Here is a 25,940-nt window from a genome sequence, read left to right as displayed (position 1 = left end):
TAAGACCTGCTCTATAAACATCTGACAGGCTGATTACACTAGGCACTGCCACTGTGGCAACACACACAGTAGGTCCACTCCCTCACCCTCAGATGGGTTGGGTGTGTTACAATAGTTTAACAAGATCTTGAATCCATTTGATATTACCCAAAACAGCACCCTTACCGCTGGTGAATTTTGACAGCTGTGGCTTAACACAAAATCACAAATAGTATGTCATCTTTCTCACGGTCCCAAGTTTGTTGACAGTGGCCGACCCTCCTCCCCTCTGTCCCCCTGCACTCCATACAGTCCATGTACACACAGATAGAGAGGGGAAATAAACCATGAGGCCCATCAGAAACACACAGATACCACAACTCTAAATCAGTGGGGATCAAACACTCCACTGAAGATGAATGCACTGTCAATAAGGAATGTTGTCTATAGTTGTTCTCTTCAACAGCAGAGGGCACATCCTACCAAATACACAGTAATCCCACTACATATACAGGTAAGTGTCCACGTTCTATCACAACGTCAATATTGATGTGCATACAGCCTCTCCTTGACAGAACCTTTATCTTGTTTTGGTACAGTTTACTGTGAATAGATCTATGAGTAAAATGGCAAGTTATTATAGTTAATGAACACTGTAAAGCGAGACCAGTATCTACATGGCTCAACAACTGCAGCCCCATGGTCTGTTCAGGTTTCTTATTCACCCATCATAACATGGAGCAGAAAGCAGTCTCAGTTTCACTGTCTGAGTTTTATTTGCAGAAGGAGCTGATCCTTTTGAACAGATCCAGTCTCCGGGGTTTGACATGTTCCACCAGGGAGTGATGGAGTACAGCTCTCAGAACCTCAGCCACAGGCAAGACAGAGCAAGCGCTGCAGAGGAGAGGACTGATACCATGGGTATCACTTACACACTCAGTCCTGAGGGAACACTCATGGGAAATGATGAACTTGCAATAAAAACACCCTCTCTGCCCACATCTGCCAGTCAACTCTCTAAGGGTGCATGCCAAATGGCACTCTATTCCTTATACACTGCTCAAAAAAATAAAGGGAACACTTAAACAACACAATGTAACTCCAAGTCAATCACACTTCTGTGAAATCAAACTGTCAGATGCTGTTGTGCAAATGGAATAGACAACAGGTGGAAATTATAGGCAATTTGCAAGACACCCCCAATAAAGGAGTGGTTCTGAAGGTGGTGACCACAGGTCTGGGAGGAGATCCCTCAGGAGACCATCCGCCACCTCATCAGGAGCATGCCCAGGCGTTGTAGGGAGGTCATACAGGCACGTGGAGGCCACACACACTACTGAGCCTCATTTTGACTTGTTTTAAGGACATTACATCAAAGTTGGATCAGCCTATAGTGTGGTTTTCCACTTTAATTTTGAGTGTGACTCCAAATCCAGACCTCCATGGGTTTATAAATTTGATTTCCATTGATAATTTTTGCGTGATTTTGTTGGCAGCACATTCAACTATGTCAAGAAAAAAGTATTTAATAAGAATATTTCATTCATTCAGATCTAGGATGTGTTATTTTAGTGTTTCCTTTATTTTGTTGAGCAGTGTATATTGCACAACTTTGCAAATATGGGCAGTAGTGTACTACATAGGGAAAGGGGTTCTATTTGGGACGCACTCTAAAGCAGAAAGGAATGGCAGACCTTTACAGACCAGGTCATAACAAAACCATATCAGCACCCGCACAACTGTCCACTTAAGTTGCTTTGTGATATTTTGCATTTGGGGTTACATAAGCATGTCAGATCAGGAATGGTTGTCCTGGGTCTGTCTGTGGCTGACCTTGCAGATTCCCAGGAAACTCTCAGGATAGAGAGGCTTACTCTGTCAGACCCACAGGTGCAGGATGGAGAGTCCCAGTGTCAGCAGCACTGTCCACAATCCCAGACGGGCCCATTTCAGCCCAGGACAACCACAGGCCCTGGCAGGAGCATCAGTACAGCTGTTGACTAACAGCTCCTCATACTGAAGCACATACATATTTGTCTGGGTGAGAATCGGTGCTTAATTTGTAAATCGGGAGGTGCCGGACCAAAAAAGTGAGGGCGAGAGGGGGATAACCTGGGGAGCTCTGATGTACCAGAACGCATGAGAGAAAAATCCCCTTTAATAAAGCACTGCATACATGTCATTGCATTTGCTTAGTGGCATAGAGAAGTAGAGCAGAGGCACTTACAGAAGTTGCACACATGGAGAACATTTTTAGTAACCTAGGGTCCGGGAAGAATTGTTGCCTTTTATAAACACATTTCATGCAATTCTGCATCATTTTACATGACTGGAGACTTTAGCAGAATTTTTTTTAATACCGTACAAATGGTCAAAATGACAGTATACTTTGACACTGACACACTGAGATCAATAAAAACGACCGTGTCTTAAATCCATCAATAGTCTAGGCATAGGTGTGTGGAGACACACATATTGTGGGCTACAATATGAGAAGGAAATGATAGTCCTAAAAATGCTTTCCAGTTTCACTGACTCACCCAATCATGTGCAGCCCAATCACAGCTGTTTCGTGCCGAAAGCCTCTCTCACTCTTGTTTTACTTTGTAAAAAACATTTGGAAGTTGATCAAAAATGTTGGTAGCCTACAGTAAACACATTAGAGTCTTCTCTTTTCAGCAAGAGCCATTTGCTTTCCACCCTATGTTTTCCCACGATTGTATTTGAAATATTGCCTATTTTATCTGCATGCTGTTCACTGACAGATTTAGGCTATGCCTTGTAATTGGTCACACACAATCCATAGCTAGATAATTTGTTAAAATAAGCTACTGATCTTCTGTGGCTAAATTACAGGCTTTCTCATGGTGTACTAGGCTATTCTGAATTATTTCATTTCTTTCTGAACAGACAGCAGTAACTCTATAACTTTGGCAAATGTATTTAAATGTATCAGGGACGATGCAGCTCCTCCAGAACCCTTCGCACGGCTATGATTCTATAAGGATATAAATGATGAAGTGCAACACAGGAGAGATCAGCGTTGCAGGCTCATTCATGTCTATCAGAGCAGATAGGGAGAGAGATCATAGAAAGTGAATCTCGTTCCAGTTCTGTGAGAGACACAGGCGCGCTTCTCACACAGCCACAGGTTGGTCTCAAACATAGGTTGCAACATTGCGCAAACCTAAACCAACTCGAATATCAGGGAAAAAAATTGACTTTTTCACATGACGCGGGGCCTCAAATGAACTTTGATTGTTTTAGGGCCTACTGAGTGGCGCTATGGTCTAAGGCACTGCATCGCAGTGCTAGCTGTGCCACTAGAGATTCTGGTTTAGAGTCCAGGCTATGTCGCAGCCTGCCGTGACCGGGAGACCCATGGGACGGTGCACAATTGGCCCAGCGTCGTCCGGGTTAGGGGAGGGTCTGGCAGGCAGGGATGTTCTTGTCCCATGGCGCTCTAGCGACTGCTGTGGCGGGCCGGGCGCAGTGCACGCTGACACGATCGCCAGGTGCGCGGTGTTCCCTCCGACACATTGATGTGGCTGGCTTTGTGTCAAGAAGCAATGAGGCTTGGTTGGATTGCTCTTGACCTTCGCCTCTCCCGAGTCCATATGGGAGTTGCAGAGATGAGACAAGACTGTAACTACCAATTGGATACCACGAAAATGGGGAGAAAAAGGGTGTAAAAAATTATAACTTTGATCGCTGTTATTAGGATCCAGTTCAAATTTAAGCAATGGTGAGAATGATGAATGAAAGTGTCCATACTGCTCATTGGTGCATCTAGTAGAATGTTTATTATTCACATAGCCTTTTCCCCACTTCCTCTCCATAAGGATCTCAAGTCCCCATCACGGCCTAGGCTTGGACTCCCTGGTATGAACAGTTGTAGCGGAAGCTGTTGAACAGTAAGACCAGGCTTCTCTTGGGCAACCCTACTCATGGTCTTATTCTAGCCTATTGATTCCAATGCTTCTCATGGGCAGCATTGCAGTGTGTGTGTATATATAATAATAATAATAATAATAATTATGGGAAAGTCAGATGCTTGGCCTCTGGTTTCCATCTTCTGAGTTTCCCTCTTCAGTCTCACAGAAATATTTTAGATACAGTATGTTTCCACTGTGTTCATCCACTCCACCTTTGGGCGTTAGAAATACACACGGGGAAAGTGTTAAGTTGTTGTAGGTTGTTAGGTGCGGTGCCAGCATTGCTCAGTGTGATACAACAGTGTTCAGGAGTAATAAGGGACTAAATAAACTGTACAGCTTGTTCCCAGATTAGAGTGGTACACTACAGTGGCTCACTTTAACAGACTGGGGTTACAGACACACACCATATTATACTGCTGCTGCTGCTGCTGGAGTCTGGATCAATGGGCTCTTCCTGAATCTAATGCAAACCCCAGTCATTTCAACAGGTGGTAGAAGAAGATTATGAATGGGGTTTGAAAGGAGGATTTTAAACTAATAAAAATGCAATACATCTGGTGACTACCATGTGTTAGTTTGAAGTTTTCTGATGTCACAAGGAGCGGTGTAAGAGGAAACGAGGTACAGAAAACAGCCTTCCTTCTCCCTCTCAGAAAACAAGAGCCTGATTAATTCACCATGACCATGAGAAAAGCTTTCAGAGGCGGTCTTTTGCTCTCGCTCTGCACCCCCGCTCTTTCTTTCTCCCTGTTTCTCCCTCCCTTACCCTCCATCTTTCTTCCACTCATACACACACTACCTTCCTCCCAATCCCCTCTCTTCTACTGTGGGCCGCTCAGCAAATACAATAGAAACATTGACTTATTAAAGCACTTCAGTAATCGGAAACAACCTCCATGTTCTCATTCTGATACATACAAAGACGCTTGCTTTTGGCAAACGACCCGTTGTGACCTCTTAACCAAGTCATACACAGCCTACAGTACAAATAAAGGGTTAATGCAACAGTCCATGTAACCCCATAGGCTCGGCCCTAATTTACTCGTCGCATGGCAAATGGCCCAAGGCAATGCCGAGCCTTAGGCAATGTCTTATTAATAAATAATTAGCATACATGTTTAGATATTCACTTCTCATGACCATTTCTTGATCTTAGTCGGCTAAGATTGAATCTCAGAGGTGACAATGTTAACATCTGTTGTTCTGCCCCTGAACAAGGCAGTTAACCCACTGTTCCTAGGCCGTCATTGTAAATAAGAATTTGTTCTTAATTGACTTGCCTAGTTAAATAAAGATGAAATAAAGATGAAATAAAATAAAAACACATAATACTTGATTGCACATGATTTGACCATAATATCAAATGGAATCAGATAAACATGTAAAAACCCTAAGGTCTATGTCTAATTAGCTAAATGAAATTAGCATAATACTAACAATAAAAAACATACAAAAGTTTAATCTAGAGATCACTGTTTTTTTGCATTGTATGCATCTCAATCCACCGCATCCGTCTATGTTGCACTTCAGCATCTGCAATAAAAGGTGACAGAGCTAGAGCGGGGGGGTTTCAGTCCATGAAACATCCTTAAAATGAGACATCTGGTCTTCTCACAAAATCAGCTGAACGGTTTGGGCTACAAACCCCTCCGTGGAAAGATGAGACTCTCACGAACATGATGGTGTTCTCCGGTTTTCTCTATGACCCCCACAAGCATCTTGGGACTCGTCTGAAGTTGGTACAGCCGATCTGCCATCTTCTGTCTGTAGCGTCCGAACAGTTAGTGCTGCACACTAATACGACCCCTCTGTGAAAAGGTGAGACTTGCCCCCAGGGTGGGACAGGGCTTAGACTCTTATCGGTTAATAGGCTAATTACATAGTCTTGTGTATATTTAAGCAATTGGGCCAGAGGAGGTGTGGTATATGGCCAATACACCAAGGCTAAGAGCTGTTCTTATGCACGATGCAATGCAGAGTGCCTGGATATACAGCCCTTAGCCGTGGTATATTGGCCATATACCACAAACCTCCGAGGTGTCCTATTGCTATTATAAACTGTTTACCTACGGAATTAGACCAGTAAGTAGTTGTTTTTTTGTCATACCCATAGTATACAGTCTGATATACCCCAGCATTCAGCCAATCAGAATTCAGGGCTCGAACCACCTGGTTTAAAAAAGAATACTTCTATATAAAATATTACAACAGTACAACCCAGTGGAGACACATTCCCTAACATGGCCTGTTTGGGGTTTTCCCTCCCTCAGATCCTTCTCCGATTAGATATACATTACACCCAGACATACATCATGTTGTGATGGAAGGGATTTCTGGGATTGGATTGTGTTCTCGGTCTCCCGCGGGACCAGACCCTTTTACCAGGGAAGTCAGTGGAGGGTCTCTCCCTTCTCCCCAACACGGCCCAATGACGCCCAGAGTGGCTCCTTGAATCCTGTTTTCAATGGGAACTGAGACACAGGGGGTCTGGTCCGTATTCTGGGGCACTCTGGCAGCTAGAGCTCCATCTGTTGTGGTTCTGGGTGTGAGCCCTGGAGACTAAGTCCAGTTAGACACACACAGAAAGGACTGGTTGGTTTGTGACGCTAATCCACAATGAAAACGTATTGTTTTGCCTTTATTAAGAACCTGAATAAGACCTGAATGGTGAAGTATGTCATTGTGTTGATACAAAGCAGGTTTTATGAAGTAATAGTATATGGTTTTCAATGAAGTTCTAACATTGAGCAGGGCTGTAGTCTGTAGTACTGTAGTCTGTAGTACTGTAGTCTGTGGGACTGTAGTCTGTGGGACTGTAGTCTGTCAAGACTCATGGTACTGATTTTCAGTGTTGTTCACTAACAGTACCTCAGACACAGACTATTCGATACAGCTCTCAAGTCCTTGCTGCTGTTCACAAGATTCCTTAGAAATGGGTGACTGATTAACAATCTTTGGGTGATATTGCAAACTGACATGTACCCGGGAGTCGTTGTCTCAAACGGCAGAGTGAGGACAGAAACATCTTTCTCTGAGTCCCCCTGGGTAGAGAGAGGGCTGTCGTAAACAGGCCAGGCAGGGACCAGGGAGGGAACATGGCGCCATCAGTCACACAGTGACAGTGAAGCCATAGATCAGAGGGGAGAGTCGCTGCACACAGGAAGTACATTCCTTCCCCTCACAGTCACTGCCCCCACTGATGTTTGTTTAAACTGTCCTCTGATATGTAGATTACCGTTCAACACAAACCGCCCCCCTCTAACAGAGCCCCTCAGCCCAGAGTGCTGTCCTATAGCCAGGGGCAGATTGCTGTGCCTGCCTGGTAGGACTCTGGCTCCTTGGAGACCCCTCGCTCCATGTTATCGGCCCCACCCCACCCTGCCTGCCGTGGTTGGACAGTGGCCTCCGGCAGAGAGATGACCCATTTCTGGAACCACATCAGTTGTGAGTCCATGCCGGGAGAGTTTCATTACTCCATAGTGGTAGGTGCGGTCTGAGATGGCTACACCGATTCATTTAACAGCTCTAACCCTGTCCCCGCATGCTAAACCAGTTCAGCACCAACTGACAAACCCACAGTAAAAGGCTGCTATTTGCTGTGCAGATTGGGTGAATGGTAAGCAGCTCGACTGAGGAATTAAATCTGCCATCAACAGTTAGGGTGAGCCAGAGTGCACTGACAGAGTGGCAGGGCAATCCCCACTATTGGAACTGTTATACAAGTAGATTCTCTCTTCGAAGTTAGTCCTTCATTATAGTTCAGGATATGTCATCTCTGTGAGAGGAAATGCACCAAGACATGTGAAACAGTGTTATGATGACGGTATCATAGTCAGTCTGTACTGTATAGCCACATGTCCAGAAAGATACAGATAGTGGATCCCTGAGCTCAGCAATGTGGGTCTGAGAAAAACAGTCAGGCCTCTGTGTGAACGTAAACAGAAAAGGGAAATGTACAAGAGCTTGAGATAAAATCCCTCTCATGTAAGGCAGATGTTATTGTAATGGGGTAGGTGGATTCACTGCAGAAAAAGACCGTGAACTTCAGTGATAACTGAGAAGGGATATTATTGCTTACATACACCGTAATCCTAGACAGCAATTGATCTCACTCCTAGCCACCATGTGTGACAAGGATGAAGTATTCTAGGAACTATTTTTACTATTTATAGCCTAATGTTGGAGGGTTAAGATCTTTGTCAGGCGATAACCTTACACTACAATATGAGCAGGCGTTGAGAGCTCTACGTATCAGATTCCTCTGTAAATACTGTAGTTTCAATCATTATCTAACAATGACAACAGCCCTTAGCGTTTCGGAACTACCTTATCAAAACACTGCCACTAAAGGTATTATTGAGCATTTCACTTGGCACAAGTAACCATCATCTAACAACTACAAGTTTCAACAACCCCCACCTGCCTCTAACAGGGCATGACCATTAGTCAGGGACAGCTTCCCATGAGTAGGTGATTCAGTTCTCTCTCCATCTTTACTTATTACTAGAAGGGTTACCAACTATAAGAGTCTTGATGCTCACCTGAGTTTATCAGCCACAAAGATGACTCTGCGCTCCAGCAGCAGGGAGGCGAAGACCTGCACCACCTGACGCACGCTCAGGCAGCTGAAGAGACTGTCAAAGTCTACATGCTCCAGTCTGGAGTCCATGGGCCGCCTCAGCTCAATGACCTGGGGAGAAGAACACCACCTGGGGTCACAACTTTGGTCACAACCAGTCATACATTCACAGAGGTCACAGGTCATGCTCAGTTAAGCATACATCACATTATCTTCATGCATCATCCTTCTTTGATGGAACCTTAGCAACCAAGGGCTGATGTGTCTCCAACCTCATTCCCTGTTCCAGGCAGGAAGGTCTTGACTTTGATGGTCTTCCCTGGCGCTGGGAAGGGTGACTCCATCAGACTCCTCATGAAGGGGTAGACCAGGGCTGCAGAGATCCCCCTCCGCCTCTCCACCTCATCCAGGATCTACACACAGCACAGGACAGGAGGTTGAGAGCTAGACCACACAGCACAGGACAGGGGGTTGAGAGTTAGACCACACAGGACAAGGGGTTGAGAGTTAGACCACACAGCACAGGACAGGAGGTTGAGAGTTAGACCACACAGCACAGGACAGGGGGTTGAGAGTTAGATCACACAGCACAGGACAGGAGGTTGAGAGTTAGATCACACAGCACAGGACAGAGGGTTGAGAGTTAGACCACACAGCACAGGACAGGGGGTTGAGAGTTAGACCACACAGCACAGGACAGGGGGTTGAGAGTTAGACCCCACTGCAGACACAACACTCAATATTTCAAACAGAAAGTCACAAATTCCCTATATAGTGCCTTATGGACCGTGGTCAGACGTAGTGCATTAAATAGGGAATAATGTTTCACTCGGGATGTAGATTGAAATTCTAGTGATAGACCAAGACCAACTACATTCAGTCAGTATGGGCAGTGTTGATGGAATGGAAATGGTAGTGTGTTGCTGTCTGAAGGAAAGCTCCTGCTATTGTCTGGAACCAGGCTATTTTTGCCCCTTTTGACAAATACAGTATGTATTTATTTTGTGGCTGTCTGATATATATGGAAAATAGTAAAGGAAAATCCCACCCAATATGCCCATGTGTCTGTCTGTGTCAGACCTGTCTACTCCTGTCTGGAAAGTTTGTTGGAGAGAGACACACTCACATTCAGGGTCATATGATATCCCCTCCACTCCCCACACACCCTCTGTTCCCGGTGAAATCAAACACTCCCATCTTTCTCGCCTTAACTAGAAAAGCATTTCATACTCCTTGGAAAACATTTCCTCTCTCACCTACACAGGTCTCAAGCCCTCAAAATGGTGCCTTCTGAAACCTACACCCGCCACCTGTATGAGGGATGTTCAACCCCTCACTGTTGAGGTGCCTGTGCTGTCACAAGACAGAAACTATCTGTTGTATTTATGCATCCTTTTGGCCTTAAATGAATATGAAATGAAACTCACTGACAGTTTTTTGGCACAATTTAGTACTCACGACACAGTAATAAAAAGTTATTTTCATTCATTAGATATGTCTACTACCTCTTAATTGTTTCCCTTAACACAGGCCTTATTCACTTCAAATACACTGTTCATAGAGGATTCATGAGGAGGCAGATAAGGCGTGGAGTACTTAAACACAATGAACTGTTTCATGTTAGCTCAACTCAGGAACAGGTGAAGGAAACAATTTAACTGGGAAATCAGAGAGAGGAAAAAGCTGAAAATAAGGTTTATGCTGGACAGGATGCCTTAGAGTGGAAATGCTGGCACAGCCTCAACTAGTTCACTCCTGGGAACACTGGCCTCGGCTCAGAGACAGGTAACCGCGACGACGGCTACACTAGGGTGCGTGTGTGTGTGTTTGTGTGTAAGCATGAACTCACCTTGGAGAACAGGTGGAAACAGCCCAGTCGGCTGATGACGCAGTACACCTCAGGAAGGCGAGGCCCTTTCCCACTCGGCTGGAACAAGGGCACAAATTAAGAGTCTCGTCAGTCCCTGGGGAAGAGAGGCTTATAAGGTAACACAGATAGTAATGTGGCAATAGATACTAAGATAAGATACTTGGTTAGGTTTATAATGCAACATCAATGAGAATATACTGAAACACTACCATACACACAAACATTATAAAGCCAACAGCTTAATTTGACCAAAGCTATGTGATGTACTTGCTTTTATTTAGATAAAGTACCAGGTTAGTTCACAATCGGCTGTGGTTGAAGAAATATTTATAAATCTGGTCTTTCAGAGGCTGGAGGTGGACGTCTTTAATCTGGAGAGACTGAGGCTTCTCGTTGTAAACTAAACACAGGTGCTGCAGTCTCTACACAGTTAATGATCACCTCTACCCTCCACACTAAACAATCACAGACCAGTCTACTCTGGAGCCAACCAGGCCTCCTGGATCTATCCATCTAAAACACACACACATACGCATGTGCACACGTGCACACATGCACACACATGCACACACACGCACACAAATTAACACGTGCATACATATAAAGAAATCCCGAAATCCACTTGTCCATATTAGGTATGCAATTTTCTCCTCTGCTTTCTCCAAATGGATGATTAAATCAAGCATGTGGTACTTGGTTAAAGTCCTTAGGAATGTGTTGTTCATGCCAACTCCACCAGGGAAAGAAGGAGCTGGGTTACCGGAGAGGGGAAAACTCACCTCTCTCACAGCATCAGGAGTCGTCTGATCTACAGCTACTTAATGTCAGCAACTACTGAGCTCAATACAGTAAAGTAACAGTCAGAACTGAGTTTAAGAATGGCCCCCATCTCGGTCTACGTGACACACAAATACAGTAGTCTACTAAAACACACTGACAAACCCTACAAAACATACACACTTTGTGAATGTACACATTATTGGGCTTAACAGTGACGTTAAAAACAAATCACAGCAAGCACAAAATCCCACACAGCCATACTTTCTGAACTTAAGCCAAATGTGGGCTCATCATAAAACATCAAATGACTAGAAACCCTTACTGGCGGGTTGTGCTCTACAATGACAAACCTAGACATTTCATGGTTTGTTTTTCGTCATTCTTCCCCTGAGAAACTCTCATGAAACAGAATGAGTCCAGTTTTACTAGGATTCATCCCGATCGTTTTGAAAGGCAAAAACAACCAAACTTTGTTACATACGGACATTAAAATTCACTTTATTTACTTTCTCTCCTATTCACACGTGTGAACAGAACAGAGACCAGTGAATTAATGGAGGGCTTGCTTACCAGCAGACGCCTGCAGTACCCAAACCTCCTGCTGCCATCCTCTCCAGTCAACATGAACGAGAAGGTCTCACTGTACCGAAAAAACACACACACACACACAGACACACAGACACACACACAGAGAGATTGAACAGTGATTCACACTTTAGGGTTGGTGAAGTAGCACAGTCTTTGTGGAGGAGAGAGAAGGGACCCACGTTGTCAGGAGCAGGAGTAAGAGTAAGAGTCTAACAGGATTTCATGAAGATAATGGCATTACATCTTTGTTTTCTTCCTAATTTTACTTGTTGATATTTACACATCTAATCATATTATCGATTTGTTCATTTTTTAACCTTAATCTATATATGGAAGACTTGTGCATCACAACTGATTAGTACCCATCTGGTTCAGGCAAGGAATGGGATTAATAGGCCCCCTTGTGGTGGTGAGCTTTCCTCTGTGATGCAGTGGGGTTATACAGGAATCTGTACTGTACCTGCTGTATTCAGACACTGGGGTCCAGTCCTTGGCATCTGGAAAGCAGAACTGGGGGATGGCTTTGAGTCTCTGCTCTGCCTCCCTCATCAGCTTGGTGGGCCTCTCTAGCTGTGAGACGGGACGAGAATGGAGCAGGAAATGTCTCAGTCAGAAACAGACCCAGACGCTTACAGTCTACTAAGTCTGTCCTCTTTACAGGGTGCCCAAAAACATCCCCTACAGTAAGAATAAATGAACAGCCTAAGCATTCTCCCACACAGGGTTAGCACCTCCTCCCCTTATCACCCCCAACCCCCCTCTCTACCCCCTCTCCCCCACGACGTCATTGGGTCAGGCTTTTCTCTGGCAGAGAACCAACATAATGATATCTCCCAGGGGATTCTATCACTGAACCAAATCTTAAATAACTTAAAAAGAGATCTTTGAGTAAGTAAACACTTAACTACCATAGAAACCGTTTCCTGGTTACACCACTTACAGTCAATAAACTCTGAAAACTCCCTCAGCCCGTATGTTACGGCCATGGCCCTACTCTTCAGCAATATCTGTATCTACAGTGCCTTCAGTAAGTATTCACACCCCTTGACTTTTTCCCCATTTTATTGTGTTACAGCCTGAATTTAAAATGGATTACATTGAGATTTTGTGTCACTGGCCTATACACAATACCTCATAATGTCAAAGTAAAATTATATTTTCAGAAATGTTTACAAATACATTTTAAATTAAAAGCTGAAATATCTTGAGTCAATAAATATTCAACCCCTTCATTATGGCAAGCCTAAACAAGTTAATGAGTAAACATGTGCTTAACAACTCACATAAGGTTGCATGGACAAAAATAGTGTTTAACATGATTTTTGAATGACTTCCTCATCTCTGTACCCACACACATACAATTATCTGTAAGGTCCTTCAGTCGAACAGTGAATTTCAAACACAGATTCAACCACAAACAACACAGATTCAACCACAAAACCAGGGATGTTTTCCAATGCCTCGTAAAGAAGGGCACCAATTGGTAGATGGGTAAAAACAAATAAACAGACATTAAACATCCCTTTGTGCATGGTGAAGTTATTAATTGGTGTATCAATACACCCAGTCACTACAGTCCTTCCAACTCAGTTGCCGGAGAGGAAGGAAACGACTCTGGGATTTCGCCATGAGGCCAATGGTGACTTTAAAACAGTTACAGAGTTTAATGGCTGTGATAGGAGAATCAACAACATTGTAGTTACTCCTAAATACTAACCTAAATGACAGAATGAAAATAAGGAAGCCTTTACAGAATAAAAATATTACAAACAGAATGCATGTTTTAGAATAAGGCACAAAAGAAAAACTGCAAAAAATGTGACAAAGAAATTAACTTCATGTCCTGAATACAAAGTGTTATGTTTGAGGCAAATCCAACACAACACATCACTGAGTACCACTCTTCATATTTTCAAGCATGGTGGTTGCATCATGTTATGGGTATAGTTATCATCGGCAAGGACTACAAAGGGTTTTTTAAATAAAAAGAAATTAAATAGAACTAAGCCCAGGTAAAATCCTAGAGGAAAACCTGGTTCAGTCTGCTTTCCAACAGATACTGGGAGGCGAATTCACCTTTCAGCAGGACAATAACCTAAAACACAAGGCCAAATATACACTGGAGTTGCTTACCAAGACAACACTGAATGTTCCTGAGTGGCGTAGTTACAGTTTTGACTTAAATTGTATTGAAAATCTATGGCAATACATGAAAATGGCTAGAAATTATCAATAACCAATTTGACAGAGCTTGAAGAATAATATGCAAATATTGCACAATCCAGGTGTGCAAAGCTCTTAGTAGACTTACCCAGAAAGACACTGTAATCGCTGCCAAAGGCATTTAAAAGAAATGATTATGAATTCAGGCTGTAACAGAACAAAATGTGGAATAAGTCAAGAGGTTCGAATACTTTCTGAAGGAACTGTATGTGCTGAACTGTATGTGCTGAACTGTATGTGCTGAACTGTATGTGCTGAACTGTATGTGCACTGACGTTTTTGACTGCCGAAATCAATATTTTTCTGTATGAAAATAAGCCATTTTCAATTCTATTTCAACATGCAAACAACATTGGTAAGGGTCTCCGACCTCCGTATATCACAGCTCTCAGCATACATACATCTGTAGGTTCAGTGAGTAATGTCTCAGAAGAAACAGTTATCTACCAGGACCCCTTCCCGTTTAAATCCTTTCTCTAACTTAAGGGCCTTGACAGTGCTGTCTGACCCATGACCAAGGGGCCCGAGGGGCCAGAATACAGTTTGGTTGGTCCCTTACCTTGGGGAACTGGTAGGTGACTTCGGGAGAGAAGGAGTTCTTGGTGGGCTTTTTCTTGAGGGACACCACCACAAAGTACTCAAACAGCTCCCTCTCCTGCCACTCAATCAGCTGCAGCTCCAGTGTGCGGTAGCTAGGGGCCCTCCTCAGCATTGACTGCAGCTTCAGAAGCCTCTGGGTGTGGGCTGGGAGAGAAGAGAGAGGGATATGGACAGTTCAACCTTCAGTTCCCAAACACTGTGTACTACACACAACTGACAGCACTCACAGCTAATAAAGCACTACAAACCATGCAGTCTGACAAATAGCTTACAGTACAACATTCTCTTCCCAGCTAACAAGACACATTCCCATAACTAATGAAATGTTACCATTGGATTCCCCTTAGGTTGAGAGAGAACATAACAAGAGAATGTTCTCCAAACATTATTGGAACATATTTAGTCAAGCATGATGTTTCCAAAACCATGTTACGATGTAAAAGGAAACCAAACATTCAAGGAACTTCCCCCTGAAGTTGCCAGGCGGTTCCTGGGATGATCAACAACAACAAAAAAATCACAAAATGCTTTGAAAACCAAACAAATGGGAGGTTAAATGATTGTTATCTCTAACCTACCAAAAACATTCTGGGAACCAAAACTTAACCGGATTTAAAACGTTAGCTGGGTTTCAACACACTGATTAAACCTCTATACTCACACATGTTTATCCTCACACAGTCCAACACATAACAACCTAAACACAGATTAGAGAGAAGTACAAACCTTATAGTTCACCATAACTGTCATCACAGGTGGCTTGTGTTTAAAACAGAGTATGAACAGAATCAGCCACGAGTTCGGACACAGTGCATTTAGTATTTATTCAAAAGAATGACAGTTGTGTAGTCTATAGCACATCCATTACATCTTCATTTTGCCTTTCAGTTACATTTCTGTGGTCCCTTTGGTCACAAGTCACTTGATCGATGTCTTGTTCCAAACACTGACTTGTCAAAACTAACAGAGACATGTGCGCTTGTTGTATCTGCTGTGAGTGAGACAAATCCTCTGTCTGTGCAGAAGCAGACAGCTATAGACCAAGTGCACCATTGTTCTCCAGGGACTGAGCTTCAACTGCATTCTGTGACCTCTCACCTTTGAACCTGTCATCAGAATCGCTCTCACTCTCGCTGTTGTCATCTGTAAACAGATCGGAGAGAGAAAAAAGGTTTGTTTAGGGTCAGGGGTCAACTCTACAACTGTATGTTTATGCCATAGAGATGAGATAACTGGGACACTATGTGGGTGGGGGAGACAAATATTTACTCCCTGATCCAGACAGTGGATGGAGAGAAGGAAGGGAGGAGCCCCTATGTACCTCTCAGAGATGCGGTCTCAATATTAGACAAGGACAGCTTCTTCAGCCTCTTCTTTCCTCTCTTGGTAGAGTAAATGGAGTTGATTCTCTGGACCATCTGTAAACAGTGACAGGAAAGGGGAAGCTCAGTGTGTGTACAACCTACAGTAGAGGACTATCTGGTCTCTTGTGGTGAAGCTTTTCAAAGTTGGCTCCATTTAGTGTGTGGGAGGAGGATGAGATAGACAGACATAAACTCCTTCTCAGTGCTCTCTCTCTCTGCATGTCCAGAAATATCCCTGGGATATGGCTTGTGTTTAAAACAGAGTATGAACAGAATCAGCAAAGAGTTTCCGTCACAGTGCATTTAGGAATTATTCAAAAGAATGACATTTGTATAGTCTATAGTAAATCCATCTTCATTTTGCCTTCCAGGTAGATGCTTGGCCCCGTAGGTACATGGCTTGCAAGAATAGAATAGTCCTTGAGGAGATCATCATGGAGAGAACAGGTTCATTCCTACAGCCTGGAGTGTTTTATATTGTACCTTGGGGATCCTCCGGTGCCTACGGGAGGCCAGGGTGTCGCTGGCGCTGCTCAGGCTTTCATCCAGCAGGCAGCAAGGGGAGGGAGAGACCCCCAGCTGAGGCGGCAGCAGCAGCATGTCATCATGGCTGTGTCGCTTGGACAGGCGGGATGCCCGGTGACTCTTCTTGTCTGTGGGACCAGAGAGGCACAGGGACTGGCTACTGGGCTTAGAGGGCAGCTGTGGAGGGGGAGAGAGAGGACAATACTGAGGCTGTGTCCCAAATGGCAACCTATTCCCTTTATAGTGCACAATTTCTGATCAGGCCCCATAGGATGAAGCAATGGATCCTGGTTTGGTCTGGGATTGACTGAGGTTTTTGTCATGACAATAAGTAACCGTACCCAATAATACAAGATATTTTCCTCACCGCAGTGACCTCATTCCCTCTTGAACACAAGGAAATTCTAAATCATCTTTCCTACGACGAGACAGTGCCCATCCATATTAAAGCAGCAGAGCCAAACCTACATTTCCAGGCAGACTGACAGTATTTTACTGGAACTCCACCAGGTTTCAACACATCAAAAGGCTTCTGTAGCGCAAATAATGAGAAATCTAGCTGTGAAATAAGATTATTGGAGGATCCTGTCCAGGTTTCAGAGCTCTAACTCCAGTCTGAGGGAGAATTCTACCGTTGGAAAATACCTCAGTTCTGCTAGCTAGCTGGGTTACCTGAGGAGGTGAGTTGAGTTTCTGGGAGGTCCAGGTCCGGCTGCTTTCCGGTACCAAGCGGTTCTTCCGACCCAAACTCCTCCTCTTCGGGTCCACGTCCTCGTACGGGTTCTCCTTCTCTGTGTGACGACATTTAGAAAACAGATTAAGGTCTAAGATAACAGCAGCAGCTGTTCAGAAGGATATGTTAAGGTTCAGGGAGAAGGAAGGTATTTGACTAGACAAGACAAAGCCAGAGGGGCTTCAGGCCAGAGTCTGTGTGAGATGACGGGGGGCAGGAGAGGGAGTTGGGGGGCAGGAGAGAGGCTCCCCGTGGTGTAGCTCAGATCAAATAAGTCATGCAGGGGCCAGGTTAAATGTCACTCTCAGCTGGCTGCTACAATGCCCAAATGTACTGTCTCTTTAAACAATTACTGTTGACCCAGGGCCCCGGAGGCCCCGCTGGCCCCTGACCGACTGCACTGTGCCGAGACTCCCGGACACTGGGCTGCTAGTGGTGAGTCATGGCCGGAGTATGCAGGCTGTCTGCTGGGCTGCTAGTGGTGAGTCATGGCCGGAGTATGCAGGCTGTCTGCTGGGCTGCTAGTGGTGAGTCATCGCCGGAGTATGCAGGCTGTCTGCTGGGCTGCTAGTGGTGAGTCATGGCCGGAGTATGCAGGCTGTCTGCTGGGCTGCTAGTGGTGAGTCATGGCCAGAGTATGCAGGCTGTCTGCTGGGCTGTTAGTGGTGAGTCATGGCCGGAGTATGCAGGCTGTCTGCTGGGCTGCTAGTGGTGAGTCATGGCCAGAGTATGCAGGCTGTCTGCTGGGCTGCTAGTGGTGAGTCATGGCCGGAGTATGCAGGCTGTCTGCTGGGCTGCTAGTGGTGAGTCATGGCCGGAGTATGCAGGCTGTCTGCTGGGCTGCTAGTGGTGAGTCATGGCCGGAGTATGCAGGCTGTCTGCTGGGCTGCTAGTGGTGAGTCATGGCCGGAGTATGCAGGCTGTCTGCTGGGCTGCTAGTGGTGAGTCATGGCCGGAGTATGCAGGCTGTCTGCTGGGCTGCTAGTGGTGAGTCATGGCCGGAGTATGCAGGCTGTCTGCTGGGCTGCTAGTGGTGAGTCATGGCCGGAGTATGCAGGCTGTCTGCTGGGCTGCTAGTGGTGAGTCATGGCCGGAGTATGCAGGCTGTCTGCTGGGCTGCTAGTGGTGAGTCATGGCCGGAGTATGCAGGCTGTCTGCTGGGCTGCTAGTGGTGAGTCATGGCCGGAGTATGCAGGCTGTCTGCTGGGCTGCTAGTGGTGAGTCATGGCCGGAGTATGCAGGCTGTCTGCTGGGCTGCTAGTGGTGAGTCATGGCCGGAGTATGCAGGCTGTCTGCTGGGCTGCTAGTGGTGAGTCATGGCCGGAGTATGCAGGCTGTCTGCTGGGCTGCTAGTGGTGAGTCATGGCCGGAGTATGCAGGCTGTCTGCTGCGGGAGGCGAAGGGGAGGAGCGGAGCGGGACATCCTCCTCCTCTCAGATATCACTGGACTTCATTCTCACATCCTTTCAATGAGACTGTTGATGTAGAAATGTTCACTCAACATTTCAGAGGTTTGCACAAAGAGTTTTGGGTTTTTCCACTGCACACTGACAGGAATCTCACACAGCACTGCTTTCACTGATGTCACTTGGAAAAGGGCCAGCCAGCGTGTATAAAAACTTGTATAACACCACTGGCCATGTCCATCCAGACGTGCTCTGAGAATAGCATTTCAGCTGGGTCTGAAAAGGTTGTGAGAAAACGAAGGAACTGCACTAAAAAGGAAAACAGAGCCAGATGGTGTCGAAAGGCATGAGGGAAAGACTTGCAGTGAAAGACGAGAATGAATCTTACAACAGAGCTAGTGTCTGGTAAAAGAGACTACACTAAATCTATACTTCAGCATCTCAATGATGAAAGAGAATCCTATAAACTGGAGGAACACCTTGAAGGCCAACGTTAAACTGTGATAAATGTATCTGTTAAAGGTATCTGTTTTGTTAAAAGGGGTTCATCATTTATTGCCTATTTATGAACCATCTCAGTGAGATCATCAGAGCACTGCGATGCAGTGCCTTAGAACACTGCGACGCCCGGGAGGCCAGTAGTAGTAGTTTGAAGGGTAATATGAAAAATGTACTGTGGTGCTGCACATTAATGTATTAAACTATATATTTATTGTTATCACATCAATTCAGGCAATTTATCGCGATATGGATATTTGCCTGTATGGCCCAGCTCTAGGGCTGGACTGACTGACGTCTCAGTGCTCTGGGTCCCCAATCAACTGAAGCAGAGTAATGACAGCCTGCTGGGATGATGATATGTCTCCCTGGCTTCTGACGCACAGGAGGGTACGAATCAACTGCTGTGGTTACTCACATCCAGAGTGGGCACACCTCTCCTGACCTGGCTGCACCCACACTGTGACACACACACACACACATACCACTTCTGACCTGGCTGCACACACACTGTGACACGCACTGTGACTCGGCATCTGTTTACACAATAGGCTCTCTAGAGCGAGACAGAGGACAGACTATCTACACAATGTCAGGATAGGATTACCCCATAAAAGGGCTATGGACAGAATGTCCCTCGCCATCGAGTGGCTGCTACAGTGGCACCAGTCATTCATGTAATAAACAGAGATGTTCACGGGACCAAAACGGGCTTGAGATCTGTCTAAACATTTGGTGGCACCACAAACCATGCTGTAACTGTACAGTGTACATCCTTCAGAGAAGGCTTGTGACCACAATTATGCTTGGAGATGCACAGTATTTTTGGAATCTAAATTGTTTAACACTCATACCTCAAAAATGCTAAAAACTACAGTATACATTCAACTGTAAATTAAAGAGAAATGCCATACTGTATTCATCAGCAATTCATAAATCTATGTGAAATGTATGATTACATAGACAAAACAAAGCATCATTATTCCAGTCAGCAGATTCCAATGCAGTGTTAGAGCAGAGATAATCTGGCTCAGACAGACAGGCCAGGGAGGCTATCTTACCTCACCACCACCACTGTTGACATAATGATGTTAGAGAGACTCAGTTCAGCTTGGGGTTGATGATGCAGACATAATCCATTACTACTGAGTCACTGTTGTGTACATATCCTGATTCACCAGACAGGAAACCTATTCCCAGTGACGCTACGCCAATCAAACTACAGCTTGTCATAACATAACCATTTATACCATAACACCATAATGAATCATGAATTTCATAACACAGGTGGCAGATGACTGATCTTCTCAAAGTACATTTTGACAGTTTCCAATTAGACATAAGAAACACTGACAGTGAATATGAATGACAGTGAATATTGGCAAATGTCCAGTCACTCAATAATTAATTTGAGAGTATCTCAGAGAGACTTGAAAAGCTGCAATATGACTTAATGAAACGTGGCTGGATGATGACGATACGCACGTATTACTCAGTGGATTCTCCATGCAGTGACAGGCAGCTTCGTGGAAGTCGAAAGGTTTTTTTCATAAATAACAACTGGTGTGCTGCTTCCAGTGTGAAGGAAATATCTAGCTTTTGCTCACCTGATATAGAATACCTCATGGTTAGCTACAGACCCTTTTATCTACCAAGAGAGTTCTCATCTGTAATTATCACAGCTGTCTACATCCATCCACAAGCCAACACCACTCTGGCACTCAACTGTATGGAGCCATAAACAAACAAGTGGTTGGGTGGAGAATTAAAACCGTCCTACCTCACTTCTACCAACACGTCTCCTGTGCCACTAATGGCACTAAAACTATAGACCACTTTTTTTCTACCAACAGAAATGCAAACAAGGCCCTCCCTCATCCTCCCTTTGGCAAATCTGACCATGACTCCATTTTCCTGCTTCCTGCTCAAACAGGAAGTACCAGTGATGCCCTCAACACGGAAGTGGTTGGATGAAGCAGACGAGAGGCTATAAGACTGTTTTTCTAGTACAGACTGGAATATGTTCCGCGATATATCCGATAGCATTGAGGAGTTTACCACAACAGTCACAGGCTTCATCAATAAGTGCATAGCATATCCAAACCAAAAACCATGGATTACAGACAATATCCACGCTGGGCTAAAGGCTAGAGCTACCGCTTATAAGGGACAGGACATGGACATGGATGACAAGAAAGACATCAAACATGCAGAAGGACAATATAGGAGGGAGGTGGAATACAATCACAAGGCCGGAATACCAGGGCATGTTCTCAGAACATGCGCAGACCAGCTGGCAAGTGTCTTCACGGACATTTTCAATCTCTCCTTGTCCCAGTCTGTTTCAAACTGATCACCATTGTCCCTGTTCCCAAGAGCTCCAATGTAATCTGTCTAATTGACTATCGCCCTGTAGCACTCAAATCTGTAATTATGAAGTGCTTTGAAAGGCTGGTCATGAAAAACATCAACACCATCATCCCAGACACCCTACACCCACTCCAATTTTGCATACCCCCTGACAGATCCACAGATGAAGCAATCACAATTGCACTTCACACTGCACTCTTCCACCTGGACAGGAGGGAAAATTACTATGTGAGAATGCTGTTCATAGACTAGAGCTCAGCGTTCAACATAACATTCCCCTCCAAGCTCATCACCAAGCTAGGGACCCTGGGACTGAACCACTCCCTCTGCAACTGGATCCTGGCTGACCCTCAACACCTGGGCCCCTCAGGGGTGTGTGCTTAGTCCCCTCCTATACTCCCTGTTCACCCACGACTGCGTGGTCACGCACAACTCCGACACCGTCACCAAGTTTGCTGACAACGCGACAGTGGTAGGCCTGATCATGGACGGCGATGAGACAGGAAGGAGGTCAGAGACTTAGCAGTGTGGTGCCAGGACAACAACGTCAGTAAAACCAAGGAGCTGATCGTAGACTAAAGGGGAAAGAGGGGAGAGCACACCCATATCCATGTTGACAGGGCTGTTGTGGAGCGGGTTGAGAGCTTCTAGTTCTTTGGTGTCCACATCACTAAGGACTTAACATGGTTCTCACACGCGCACACAGTCGTGAAGAGGGCATGGCAGCAATTCTTCCCCTCAGGAAAAGATTTGGCATTGGCCCTCGGATCCTCCAAATGTTCTACAGATGTAATATTGAGAGCATCTTGACTGGCTGCATCACTACTCTGTATGGCAAATGCACCACCCTTGAGCTCAAAGCGCTACAGAGGGTGATGCGGACAGCCCAGTACATCACGGAGGCCGAGCTCCCTGCCATCCAGGACCTCTATATCAGGCGGCGTCAGAGGAAGGCCTGAAAAATTACCAAAGACTCCCAAGCCATAGACTGTTCACTCTGTTACCATCCAGCAAACGTACTGGAGCATCGGCTCTCAGACCAACATGCTCTGAGACAGCTTCTACCCCCAAACCATAAGACTGCTAAATAGCCAGACTGCTAAATAGTAAATGAATGATACCTAAACTATCTGCACTGACTCTATCTTGCACCTACCTGCACTTGCACTAACCCTACGTACTAACCCTACGTACACACACACACCATATACACACACTCACTAGACTATATATACACACACAGTAGACTATATATACACACCATATACACACTCACTAGACTATATATACACACCATATACACACACTCACTAGACTACATATACACACTCACTAGACTATATATATACACACCATATACACAATCACTAGACTATATATACACACCATGTACACAATCACTAGACTATATATACACACCATATACACACTCACTAGACTATATATACACACACCATATACACAATCACTAGACTATATATACACACCATATACACACTCACTAGACTATATATACACACCATATATACACTCACTAGACTCTTTATATGTAACAGTATAACTTTAGACCGTCCCCTCGCCCATACCCGGGAGCGAACCAGGGAGCCTCTGCACACATCAACAACAGTCACCCACGAAGCATCGTTACCCATCGCTCCACAAAAGCCGCGGGAAACACTACTTCAAGGTCTCAGAGCAAGTGACGTCACCGATTGAAACGCTATTTAGCGCGCACCGCTAACTAAGCTAGCCGTTTCACATCCGTTACATATACACACCATATACACACTCACTAGACTATGTATACACACTCACTATATATATATATATATATATATATATACACACACACACACCATATACACACTCACTAGACTATATATATGCACTCACTAGACTATATATACGCAGACCATATACACACTCATATACACTACATTGACATTCCAACACAAAACCCACACACATACACACACTTTTACACATCATATGCTGCTGCTTCTCTGTTCTATATTTTAGTCTTATTATTATGATCTATCATGATGACTTGTCACTTTACCCTGCCTTCATGTACATATCTACCTCAAATACCTCATACATCTGCACATTGATCTGGTACTCATACTTCCTGTATATAACTCCATTCTTGTGTAGTTTATTTTATTCCTCGTGTTACTATTTTTATTTTATTTTTAAAATTCTGAAACGATGGGAAGGGCTCGTAAGCAAGGATTTCACAGTAAAGTCTACACCGGTAGTATCCAGCGCATGTAGCAAATGTTATTTTATTTTGAGAAGAATCTTTATTTAATGTACTCATTGTCAGTGGGCTACTGCCTCAGACAGCTATGATCTCCTCACATAGTTGATTAAATGCTTCGAGAAGGGCTGTGTGTGTCTGAGTCCAAAGTGTCTGTGCTGCTACACGTTGAAATATGAGCGGAGAGGGACTAGAACATGGCTTAATCTCCCACTGCTGTAGCTGCTGCCTCCAACAGAACACAACCGCTGCTTAGCGGTGGTGGAGACCGTCATTCCATGCCGTGATCAGAGCCAGCTAAGCCTATTTCAGACTGGAGCAGCCAGGATCACTGGGGAGGGACTGCTCACAGAGGCAATGTATTTCTCTGTAACTAATCATCATTCAGCCAAAATGCCTTCGACCGCATCGCCTATTCCATACTCGAGGTGTTCGACCGGCGAACAATGGACTCTTTGTTGGGGTACGCATGAAAGTCCCCCGGGTCCCCTCGCGCCAACCGATTCATGCTCTGCCTGGAACCATTGGTCATCTTCAGAGACTGAATAAAACGCCATAGAGGACGAATTGAGGAAGAGAGTCAACCATGTATGATGGAGAAATATGGCCATTAAAGTTAATTTGACCCATGTGCTTGCAAAATAAAATGCTCAAAGGCTTCAAACATATGTCAACAAACACTCAATCTCTAATTTCCAACTAAAAACATGTCAGCCCCCATTCTTTTACTGGGTCTCACATTCAAGCCTGATGAGCAGGAAGGGAATTTATAGTGGAGGGGCCGAGAATGGCCGGGCGAAACGTGACAGACATCGCTGCCACATGAAGCACCTCAGGAGAACCAGCCTTTCCACTGTCCACAGTCCTCAGGACGTTTACTACTGGAAAGGAATTTCGCATACATTTGTACTTTGTCACCGTCAATACAGAGAATTTATAGTTGGTCTTGCTTATATTGTAGTTTCCATGTTACTAAAACTATCAAGAGGTCAAACGTCCTTGTTGGAGGATAGATATTCCCCCAATTTTGTGAAAACAATTCCTTGTGAGACTGTCGAACACTTGGTTTATGTGAAATTAGCTTTAGTGCTAAGTGTCAAGTTGACACTTTCCCAAGCCACAGAGTAATCTTACAATTTAATATTTTGTCTCAAGGAATGGCCTGATAATGAAGAGTGAGTGCTGATCAAATTTTCTTTACATAACCATACAGGGCTGAATAAACGTAAAGCAGGAATATTAAGTATAAATCTAGCATTGATTTTTGAAAAGCCCTGAGAGTTTTTCAGTCAGCTAATTGGGACTGTCCAATAGAAAGCAGATGGGGTATAAATGTACACCATGACTGTCAAATTCCTTTTAACCAGGGGAAGGCCAGCTCGCAATATATAACCCATCTGTTGTTGCTGGCTCCCACATAACCATTGTCTGGAGACAGACACACAGATCTTTCAGCATATAAAGAAATACTTGTTATCAGTCCATAACAATTCGGAGTTGATGGTGAAACCAGAAAGCAGCACACGTCTTCATGCCATCCTTCAGAATAAAGACAATCCAGTCTACTTGGCAGCTGAGAGTGTGAGGATATGAGAGAGAGAGACAGAGAGAGGCAGAGGTCACGATCAGATGAGCTCCTGCATTTTTCAGCATTTTCTTTAAAAAAGATAGATTAGGAGTTAGATAAACTTGGATTTTTTTGTCAGGAACACATACTGGATTCTACCCTCTACAACATAACCCCCACTTCAAATCAAAACTTAAAACCTACAACCTGATTTTGGACGGAATTACGGAATCACCTGGAAGGTTCACAACTACCAAGATTTATTTCTCTATACAGCAAATTCTCTGGAAAACAACAGAAACCTGAAAACACCATCCAACCTGGAACTGAGTGAGTAATGCTTAGTCTGAAACTATATTTTATCTCCAAAAGCCAAGAAGGAAAATACACAACATTACTTTATAAGGACTGAATTCTAACATAATTCTGCCAAGCTTGATACAGCTTCAACTAACACTGACGTGTCAAGTGAGAGGTGTCAAAGCCCATTAGCCCAACAATGGCAGGAGAGTCACACAGTCTACCCCAACCAAATGGAGAGGCCTTAGAAGCTCCCTCCCGCTGTTCAGAGGTAATTAAAATACAGTACCCTTTGCATGTAAAGAATGATAAGGCAAGAAAAGATTACAAAATGAAGCTCCTTATGGAAAATCAAGAGAC

At 44.6% G+C, this 25,940-nt stretch overlaps 1 protein-coding gene across 1 annotated transcript in view; it reads right to left on the bottom strand.

The window, feature by feature from the left end:
• LOC135557743 (DENN domain-containing protein 2B-like) overlaps positions 1–25,940 on the bottom strand; it is an 80,809-nt gene that overhangs the window by 9,172 nt on the left and 45,697 nt on the right. The window contains 10 exon segments of the mRNA XM_064991314.1: positions 8,459–8,607; positions 8,769–8,909; positions 10,346–10,423; positions 11,717–11,786; positions 12,195–12,304; positions 14,517–14,701; positions 15,656–15,700; positions 15,879–15,975; positions 16,405–16,623; positions 17,119–17,237. Of these exon segments, the coding sequence (XP_064847386.1) occupies positions 8,459–8,607; positions 8,769–8,909; positions 10,346–10,423; positions 11,717–11,786; positions 12,195–12,304; positions 14,517–14,701; positions 15,656–15,700; positions 15,879–15,975; positions 16,405–16,623; positions 17,119–17,237 (1,213 nt within the window).

The sequence above is a fragment of the Oncorhynchus masou genome, chromosome 2 (genome assembly GCF_036934945.1).
Source record: "Oncorhynchus masou masou isolate Uvic2021 chromosome 2, UVic_Omas_1.1, whole genome shotgun sequence".
NCBI classification, from domain to species: Eukaryota; Metazoa; Chordata; class Actinopteri; order Salmoniformes; family Salmonidae; genus Oncorhynchus; species Oncorhynchus masou.
Note: the sequence above shows the minus strand (reverse complement) of the source record. Positions and strands in the feature narration are given on the sequence as shown.